At 39.2% G+C, this 11,065-nt stretch overlaps 1 protein-coding gene across 1 annotated transcript in view; it reads right to left on the minus strand.

The window, feature by feature from the left end:
* Positions 1-10,289, minus strand: part of ESR1 (estrogen receptor 1) — a gene marked incomplete at both ends in the record, with an annotated part of 105,478 nt that extends 95,189 nt beyond the window's left edge. Inside the window, one exon of the mRNA XM_084262156.1 lies at positions 9,862-10,289. Within this exon, the coding sequence (XP_084118282.1) occupies positions 9,862-10,289 (428 nt within the window). The remainder of the gene's footprint in view (positions 1-9,861) is intronic.
* Positions 10,290-11,065: the final 776 nt, after the last annotated feature.

An 11,065-nucleotide genomic window follows, 5' to 3' on the forward strand; every position in this document is an offset into this window, starting at 1 on the left:
AGTGCTTTGCTGAAATGAAACCAGCAAAATCCTTCATCTTAAGTAAGGAATACAATGAACTGAGGGTCATAGCTCAGAGTCCATTGTCAGAAGTAAATTAGAGAATATTAAAAACTGGTGCATTAACTCCCTGCTTACGTGTAGTCATTCCTTATCTACTTATGAAGTAAATAAATGCAAGGTAACTGAACATACAAATCCATATGAGGACTGAAGTGGACATATATTTATGCTTTATTTTTTCGAGAAAAATGCTAGCTATGTATGTTTAACAAGCTTGTAAACCATATTTGTTCCACTTCAGATACTGTGTTTAATTATATCATTGTTAGTTTCAAAAATCACACTCACTGAGCACCTACTCACTATTTTGGATGTTTTCACTCTTGCTCATATGTAGCCTATGTATTCTTTCTTATTCAAGCCTGCTCTGAAAACAGTCTTGTTGATTTTCCACATGTGATTTTCAATAGCACTCTTCAGTATAACAATTGGGCACTTCACAGACACCAACTGATGTTTATTCATGTGCATCCTGTGTGGTTAAGTGGTAACATCTTCATCAGACACGAGGCAGAGAGAGTGAAAGATGCACTCAAATTTAGTTCTAGTATGTTTCAGCTTTGTGAAGGCTGACATTACAATCTTACTGATGTAACTTTATTATATTTTCTGTATGCTCATGAAAAATACCAAGGCTTTAAAGAAATTAAACAATCAAAACTCAAAACAGGATCTCATTGAGTCTTTCTGAGTGGTAGTTGGTGTTTGAGGAGCAATGAAAGCTCACACCTACACCACTGACCTCTGCCACTTGGTCTATTGAAGGAACCAACAGCCAGGCTAATCCATTACCTCCTGGGTAAATCTGTAATACACAGCAATAAAACGCATGAGTTGTAAATAAATATTAGGAGAAAAATTGTTCTACAGAGGCCCAGCTCCATATTTATTCCCTGTTTGCCCCTGCAAGCCTTTTTATTTACCTATGCTCTGCAGCATGCACTTACTCTGTTTCAGTCCTCTTTGCAGACCCTCTCTGTAGACCAAGTCTCAGTCGCTGAGTACCTTTAAATTCCAACTCAGTCTGGAGTTTCTTCTTCAACTTTACTTCTCTGGTCCACCCCAAACTCTTCCAGGTCTTATACAATACCCTACTAGAGCACTCCCTCTGTTCTTCATACAAGTTCCACCTGCCAGTTCACCAGAGCCTGCTGCAGCATCCTTGACAAACATTCAAAGTTTCTACCTTACCAGACCCAGCAGATTTCTTCACCGACCCAATTCTGTTCTTCAGCAAGGCCACCTTTATTTGCCCCTTGTCCCATATTCCAGCCTGCAACTTAGGGTTTTTTATCTCATTTTACTGGTGTGACTCCTGCCAAACTCTTCAGAACTAACACAGATGAAATGGACACTCAAAGCAGAAGACCAGTGTAGTAGCCAATTTGGTGAGTTATAGACAGCACAGAAAAATTATAAAGTGGGTGGGAAATGACTGAACTGCATTCTCAACAGGTTTTTATCAGCAGTAGAATATTGATCATGTACTAGTAGCATTCCTGTGCAATCAGTACTGATGTATTTGATTAAAAACAAAGATGAGGGGACAAACTGCACCCCTAGCAGGTTAATGAACGATGCCAAACTGGAGGGAGATGGGAGTGCACAGTGGTGGATGTACTGCAAAGCAAAGGTGCCAATCAGAAGGACCTCAACAGGCTGGAGAAGTGGTCCAGCAGGAAGCGCAGGAAGTTCAACATGGGAAAATACAGAGCCATGTGCTTGGGATGGAATAACCCCCTTCAGAAATACAGAAGGGGCTGGAAAGCAGCGCTGCAGAGAATGACCTGCAGGTCCTGGTGGACAAGACCGCTACAGTTTCCTGCATAGAGGGAGTTTGTAAAGCAAAATTTGAAACAGGGATCTTACTGTCAAGTTCAAATTGTAACTAATAACCAAAGCAGAGAACACTTATTTAAAGTCATTTTCTTTAGACACCAGCTGATACAAGTTACTGAATAATAACTAGATGTTGCCTGATCAGCAAAAAAAAAAAATATGTTTTAAGAATGCTTACTAGCTTTGCAAACTGAAACACAGATGACAAGGTATTATGTCAGATGTTATTTTTGCCAAAGATCAGATTTCTTTTTATAGTACCACTCCTCGATAGCGAAATTAAATGACACTTTTTAGAATCAGCACCTTCTAAACTTCCATCTGTTTACAGATCAACTTGAAGAGAACAACAAAGTAAGTGTCTACAAAGTGGAATATTCTTCATGGATTTATGAATGAATAGATCTTGTCTCACAAACCTGAACTACTTTAAAGTGAAGAAAAAAAAATAAAAAGGGAAATTATAGAAAAAAAAAGCAGTAGGTATTACATACTCCTGTTTTAACAGGGCTGCGTGGACAGTATATTACGAGTTTTCCCTATCTTGTGATTTAAGATTTAAGGCCTAAACTTTATGCCACGTCTTCTTCTGCAGCTGCTGCTTTCTACTTTTGTTTAGCATGAGCTGAGTCTTTTCCTGTGTTACAGTACATGTCATTTCCCGTTTCTTCCTGGCTTTGACACGCCCTTTGTAGCATCTTAGAAAGTTTTTCATAGTCACATCTTAGCAGCACATATTAGTACTGAAGTGGGCTGTGGTGCTCAAAGCAGTGTTTCTGCATGATAGCACGTAATAAAATAAGAGGGAGGGAAGACTGGAAGTAGCAATAAAATTGGACATTTGCACCACATATTGATGAGATGCTGAAAAACTCTTCGAAGGAGAAATACAGCTTTTACCTAGAAAATTTTGATCAAGATAGAAAAATACACTGCTTGTTCACTTAGTTTATGATTGGGAACTGAAATGTGTAGCCATTAAAGGCAGCCCAGTGCTGCTTAGATGCTCATTGGTGCATCATAGTTATTCTAAACAGGTGCTGCTGCCTGGGTCCTGGGGAGGTAGGTTTCAACAATTGGCAGCCCTGTGAGAGAGAAGACCATGGAAACAGAATGTGACATATTCTCCTCATGTTCTCTGCCCTGAGATGGACTGTCATCTGGAACAGCCATTGTAGGGTGAAATTCCACCCACTGGACATGAAGTGCTTACATGCACAGCTTTTCACAGTTACTCATCAAGTGTTAAGACATCTTCTTAGTTACTTCTGATTTTCAACATTTACAGTTATTTTCTACTTTTCTTAATGGATTCCACGCAGTAAGGGGAAGTGAGTAATCTCTTCTTATTTATATAAATGCTGGCTGTTGTGCCATTGCTTAAGACTGTCACTGCAATGGCTGGAAGACCACTGGAATTGTTATGCACATCTATCAAATCAGGTTTATGTTTAGGACAGTCATATTTAATCTCCATGTTTTCTGAGGACTGTGCTTCCTTTTTCTAGTAAAAGGTTAAAATAAAATGCCCAGGTCACTCCCAAATCCAATATTGTTATCAATACCATGTCCAGAAAGATTTTCCTACAGATCTGTGACCTTCTTATCTCTAACAGGTATCACTGTAAGCAAGTGGTAAATTGAATCTGGCAAGCCACATCTCACATGTTCATAGTCTTGCACTAGAAGAAAAAATATCTTGAGTCCAATGACGTTAAGAACCCTCCCAGCAACTGGAATATAAATTTGGCAGAAAAGCAGAAATGCCTTGCCTTACCCAGTGTCACATTGATCAGGGTTCCTAATGAGCTGTGGTAAAGGCTGAGCTTTTGCAGTTCACTTGAAAGGCCGCCCCAATACATAGGGATAGTTCACAAGCTCAGATGTGACTCCTCTCTGTACAGCCAGTTTTACAAACAGCCCCGGTAATGGGTGCAACACTTTAATGAGAATGTTGAAGGACAGCATCTCCACTCTAATCTCAGTTCTGATGCCTGAACAGATAACAGAAAACTCACTGCAGACAGATCAGGGAGCTCATGATTAGTTTCAGTGTTTCATTGTCAACAATATCAAATTACCAAAATTATCAAAATTTCGGTTTGTTGGAAGAAGTGGATGTGCTTCACTTGCAGGACTCTTCTCCTCTCTGTTTGGAGTTATGCCTTAGCTCTGGTCAGCCTTTTTTGTGGGTTTAATAAAGAATGCTGGTATTTGATGCCATTGTAATTGCTTAAGGAACTGGTGCCAGAAAGTAATGCTTTCCCTATCAGAGCAGATATGGGCAGCAGTGTTTGTTGTTTCAATAGCCTCAGAGCAGGAGTTATCAAGGCCAATGACACTGAGTCAATTCCCCATCTTTCTCTCAAGGGACATAGTGCAGTGTCTATCTGAAGGGAGATTACATGCAGCAACAGCTTTCAGAGTCTTCAGAAACAGGACACCTATGGGTGGAATTGATTTCACATAACATCACTGAACATCCATCTTCATCCTGCAGTTATCTGTACCAGAATGAGTACAGCCAGATTTTATAGCATAGAAAGAGAAACCCACACTCACAGCCTAATGCACATAAGTAGTCTATCCTAATCAGGTACCTTAGAGTCAATGTGTTTGTGGGGGCAATGTGTTTCTTACACACCTGTACAGACTAAGGAGGGAGTCCATGTGAAGGTTTGATGCTGCTGTCCATGCCACGTACTATTTGAGGTGCTCTAAGTGATGATCCTCACTGATACCCATCACCTACTCCAAAAAGGTACAGCTACACAGTAGGTCCTGTGTCATACCCTCCAGAGACTACATGGCCTCTCAAATGGCACCAGATGCCTAAGGAGTTGAAAACTGAACAAAGACATAGGTGTCAACATGTAATCAGATGAACCCCAACCACACAGCCAGCCAGAACAACCACGGTTTTGACCACAAGTTTTAAATCAACATGGAAAAGACTTGATATATGGAGCCCTACCTGGCCTTACACAAAAAATACATCTGCTAAGCAAGTGAAGAAAGTCTTCTTCAATAAGAAAAGAACTTTGAAAAGAAAGTTCAGAGAGAGCAGGTGAGATCCATCTCCCTGCTGTGGCAGGAGGATAGTGAGGAAACATAAGAGCTCCTGTACCCCTCCCCACCATCGCCTGACCTTTTAAGGAGCACAAGGAGGCACAGAACACACGTGCTCCTCAACAATACGGATTGGACAATCCACTTCAGCACATTCTCTAGAGGAGAGCTGCAGAAGCAGCAAAGTTGATTTGCACAAGTCCCTCATAATTGCAATGTGTATCTCAGAACATTTAACAGGTTTATCTTTACAACATTTCCATGAGATAGGGTAACTTCATGTTTTCCTGTCTTACATTGCTGTAAAATCGTCACATACACCAGTACCAGCTCTGAAAACAAGAACACTCCAAGTGTTCAAGAAACTGCCTGAACAGTCGAACTGTTCAAGAGAGGACCTCAAAACAGATCGATGCTTTAGAGTAAAAGAAACAACAACAAAAAACCCAAACCCAAACCCTATATTTCATAGTACTTCTTCATGTTATGGATTACCTCATACTACATTAAAAAAAAAAGAAACCAAAACCAGAACAAAACAAACAAAAAAAAACCCCACAGAAACAACTTTGTATTTTATATTAATTGAAAATTCCTTTAATTTTAAAATTTGGAAAAAACTTCTTTGCTTAGAACTCAATATGATCAGCTAGAAAAATTCATAGTGAATCAAACAAGGTAAAAAATACATATTAACTATATTTTGGACTTAAGAATCAGGGCAGAAGATGTATCAATCGACATCAGTAATCTTTCTCAATTTTAGCAAGCATTAAAACTTAAAAGCTGTGATCATATTGGTTGGAATAGCAGGTTTAAAATGTTTCAGTATCAATATCAGTGTGATAATTGGGACTAAATTTAATTAAATACTCCATTATATTAACCTAAAACCAGAGCCTAAGGTTTTAGAAGATATTCACAAAGTAGCCACTAAAAATGAGGGAGAAATGAATGGGTTTTCACCTGATAATTGTGTGTACATTGATTTGCCTTGGCTCTATCACTCACTACAGACTGACAGACAACTATCAGACTACCATCATCAGGTAGCTGGTAGATGCAGTCCATTTTTAGATGAGGTTTGGCCAAATTTGGAAGCAACAATAGACACAGGCTAGAGAGCACCCTGAAATACAGGCACAATTTTACTTCAGATCTGACAAGTGCAAATTCAGTGGGATCACACTGGAACATCACACACTGGAAAAATAGGGGGAAAAAAAGATTAATTTTTGCTGTTGCTTATAGGAATTTACTGAGGTAAATTAGTTACTGAAAGGCTTCTTGGCTTCTCCTTGAATGAACAAAAACCTACCAAAAAGCACAAGGAAATAACCGGAAATGTCCAGAACTCAAATTCAATTGTTAAGAGCAAAAGAAATCTTCCAATTAGCTTACCCTATTATCCACAAGTACAGGATTTTGTGTACTACTAATCAGCAGTTAAGGAAAAAAAAAAGCCTACTATAAAGGTGATCAAGAAAATAAAATAAATGGTACATTTGAAGAGATTTAAAAACATAACTAGTGCTATGCCTTCTCCCTTTTATTGGAAGATACTGACACTGTAAGATAAGGCAAAGGTATTTTAGTTTGGCTCCCCATAAAAAAAACCAGACACAAGGTCAGACATAAAAGAGGCCAAGTTAGAGACAGCACAATTTGAATTAATTAAGCTCACTCTCTTTTCTCAAATTATGATATCCCATGATTTAGAAACTCCAGAAAAGACATGGGTATATTTTTCTATACTTCACAAAATCATTCCTTTCTCTGTGTATTTTTATGTTCTTCAGCTAGATATAGAGGTCTGACATCACCCTGCGACGAGAGACAAAGCCTTTTGGAAAAGGAAATGCACTTAGAAAGAAATAACACGCAACTTCACAGTTCATACACATGGAGCTCTATACGTGGCTATAGTCAGCACGATTTTGAACACTTAGTAGCAAAACTGAATTACATTAGATGCTTTCTTTATCACAAATGCTAAGTGTTGAGTTTTGTGACTGAAGATTTTTAACATTTTATCCGAGTATTAACATAATATAGTTTAAGTTCCAACCTATAATTGTTTATTGTCCTAGCCACTCCTATCACAGAATGCTTTATTTGTGTCTCAAATCCGTAGTATAATAGGATGAGGCAATGCCAATATTTCAATCTTAAAGGCAAATTAGCACAACTGTGTTACACAGAAAGGTAAATAAGAATTGCAGAGGAGTCTTTCTGGGTCTCAGGTTACATTACTTATTACAGTAGCATGCAGACATATCGTAAACTGATTGTGATCCATTTTACATTTTGTGAAGGCTTTTGCTTTGAGAACTTTTGCCATAACCCCTCCTACAGGTAGGTTGCTCCATTTTGGTAGTTAGATCTTCCAGTCTCTAGCATCAATTTATTCACTGACAGATTACACCACCCCATGCTCTCTTTCCACATAATCTGGTTGAAATCAATACGATTAGCCAAATGAATAAAGCAAATTGGAAATGTATGCATTATACATTTTTTAACTTGTTCTTAAACACCGTTATTAGATATTAATTATTTCCCAGACACCAAACATATATTCAAAATATTCTCACAGACTACTGGTGATTGGATTTGTGCCAAATCACAAGAATAAAGTCCTAACATTTATAAAGACCTAATATCTAGTGTTGTGAGGATGGAAACTTTGTAAATACAACCTTGCAAAAATGTACGTTAAAAAAAAAAGCAATGCTTTTATCGATTTAATTCCAACAGTGCCTGTTAACAAAAGGTATTCATAGCAAGCACTTTGATACACATTTCTTATAACCACATAAAACATGCTTTACAGAATTATGGCTGGAAGGGGCCATTAAATCATTTGTATAACACTATATGCAGATAAACCACCTGCGTATCCAAGATCATAAATTTACCTAATTACTGCTGCATTAAGCCCCATCAGCTGCATAAGGCTAAAACATCTCCAGGGGAGACACCCATCATTGATCAGAAATGTCAGGAAATGGGGAACCCAGCACAGGCCTTACATGTTTCTTTTGGTAGTAAAACTAAAAAAAAGTATGTTAATTTTATTTTGAAATGTATTGCCTCACTGTTTAAAAGTAAAAATACATTATTTCCACAATCCAACTTCTATTTTCAGGATATTCTTGGTTTTGATTCCTCCTGAAATAAAATGCCCTGACTACAGTACATTTTCTCCCTGTGTATTTCAACTTCAGAAACTCACTATTCCACTGTCTACATATCTAAGGTGACTTACACGCTTTTCACCATAGGTTTGCACCGGACATTTATGTAAAAAAAAAAAAAAAAAAGCCACCAAACAAAACAAACAAACAAAAAAAAAAAACCCCAAAGAAAAAAATCACTCAACCACTCCCCCAACCCCCCACCCCCCCCCCAAAAAAAAACCACCCCAAAAGCCCCAACCTTTAATCTAGCACAAAGTGCAGCACAAAGTGCAGTTTCTCTCCCAAGTCACTGGTAAGTCAAGATCTTCATGTTCTGACATGCATCCACTCTTCCGAGAGGTATTGCATTTGTTTGCAGTAAAATACGTTTTGTCTGAACCAATTCAGTTAGCAGACTGCTGTGTTGGACAGCCTGACATAACCGTTACCTATCCTTTCAGCAGTCTCTTTCCCATCTGCTCCCCAACGCTGACTAATCATTTGTGAAAAGCACAATCACAGCTTCTGGGGTTTTCGACCCAATTCTGCTACTAGATTCTTACACAGAGTGAGTCTGTCTTTAAGGACATATGTTGCTGTTCCCAGTGCAAATAAGTCTGGCAGAGTCTGGCCCTTGATTTTACTTTCTCAGAGTCATCCCATTTCTAGGAAATGCACCATTATCTCCCAAGCAAACAGATCCAGGCAGAGTTTAGCAAAGGAAAATTAAAAAAAAAAAATTACAACTGTTCACTCTGATTCACTGAAGCCAGGTATAATGAGCTAATGCAAAACTATGCTATTAGCACTGCACAAACATTAACAGTGTGGGTATTTGTGTGTTGGAGTGTATTTCCTTAGGAGCTACAATTCTATCAGTTTCTACCGTTTACTCAGAAATTATGTAAATGCTTTCACAACTGACAATAAATATTTGAAGCAAGGAAAATCACTCCATACACACACCACACCCCCCAAGATACTTTTATCCTTCTGTTGCAGACCCCCGGAAAATAACCCATCTATTGAGGGATAAAAATACAAAATACCCCAAAATCCCTTATCTTTTGAAGTCCAGCATGCCAGATTAATGGTTAGTGTATAACACCCTCCAGTGAAAAACGCAGGTTAATATGTACACAGTTCTTAGGATAGCTCACGGAGGTGGTTACCGACTGAAACACTGTCACTGAGTCAGCTCTAACAGTTTGATTAGGAAGGATATTGTGCTTCTGAATTACTTCCTATATAAGCCACTTCTCACACCGTAAAGGAAGCCAGAGGAGAAAAATCCTCTTACTACCAACTAAGAGCTGAGCAAACAACCACTCACACTGAGAAACGTGTGATGGTGGAAGCCTTTAGCATATCCCAGACAGCAATTCTAATGTATTACAGCAGGGAGGTCAATTGCCATTCTTTAATCAATTATGATTTCATGTTTTACCAAGAAACATTTATACTCATTATCCAATTTTTTCTCATTTAAGTACAGTTTTCAAAATTTACAGCTTAAGGTTGCAGTGAGCTGTGACTTACAGTTTTGTTTTATTCTATGCTATTATTTTACGGTCCAGATATTATGGATAATTCAATTAAATCACTTGGTCCTTAACACCATAATTAAAAATTAGGGCAGACAGATTTGCATATTCCGATTTTCTCAGTTCATCTGCTTAAAGAAGAAAGAAAAAGTATCTGTAGCATTTACCTGTAGAAAGCTGGAGGAGCAGCTTCCCTCATCCCAAAGCTGCCCTGTTCATTTTCAAGGTAGTAGGGTACCTGTTGGCTGTGATGATGGATGAAGGGTGAGAGCTGGGGCGCCGTTTGCAAGAACACCACTGGGCTTGGTGGGACATTGTTCAGTGAGTGAAATCCTGCCAGACTGCTGGACCCAAAAGATTCAGACGTAGGGGCATAACTCAGAGTAGTAGAGCTGTATACTGGAGCCGTAGTACCGAAATCATAAGTGGCCCCTTCAGGGTAGTTAAAAACTCCTGTCTTGTTGCTCTCCACGTACATGTCGCTGAGCGATCTTTCCAGGGGAATCTTCAGCTGAGGTCTGCTCAGTGTCTCCAGTTCAGTGCCTTGAATCTGGTGCAGCAGGGTAACTCCAGAGGTTTTGGTGTGAAGGGTCATGGTCAGTGCTAGTGGCAGTAAGCAAGGAACATATCTGCTTTTACTGTCAACAGCGAGAGCGGCAGCTGGCAGTCCACCTAAAAAAAATACCAGAACCTATTCTGAGGCTCAGCAGAAATCATAATAAAGCAGCACTACACAGGTATTCCTCTAATGTCAGCAAGGAGGAGGATACAAACAAATGCACAGTGAGCACTGAAAACGCACATTCTCTCTCTCTCCCTCCCTCCCTCTCCTTAACTTTTAGGAACTCCTCATCTGCGCTAATATGCACTACAAGGTGCTGGCCACCGGCCAGGAATTCGTGCCTTGTGCCGACGTTGGTTTAAACATCACTTCTGAAACAATTAGTTTTGGATTTATACCAAATGATTGTCCCACTAAATGTTACTTCATTCTTACTGGTCATTTAATTTTTCACTTCAGGGTAGCCAGTGCTCCGCAGTGACTAACAGGAAAGATCCCTTAAATCCAACCAGGAAGAGTAGTCCAGTGGACCGGCAGATTACTGCCTTTTATTTTCTCAGCAGGCTCCAATCTATCTGTGCTTATCTCTCGTGCTGTTTGATTCATTTTCATGTTTGCTAGAAATATGTAATGTGTACATTGTAATGACCCTGGGCAGGACTGTGCTGTAACTGAGATATGGCAAAGCAGAATGCGAGCGTGTGCATGTGTGTGTGCGTGAGTGCGCGCACAAGTGTATGTGTGTGTGTGTGTGTGTCCGTGAGGCTGTGTAACAAGCCTCAGTCAATAAAATCAGCTAACATTAAAAG

The sequence above is a fragment of the Gallinula chloropus genome (genome assembly GCF_964237585.1).
Source record: "Gallinula chloropus genome assembly, chromosome: 3".
NCBI lineage: Eukaryota > Metazoa > Chordata > Aves > Gruiformes > Rallidae > Gallinula > Gallinula chloropus.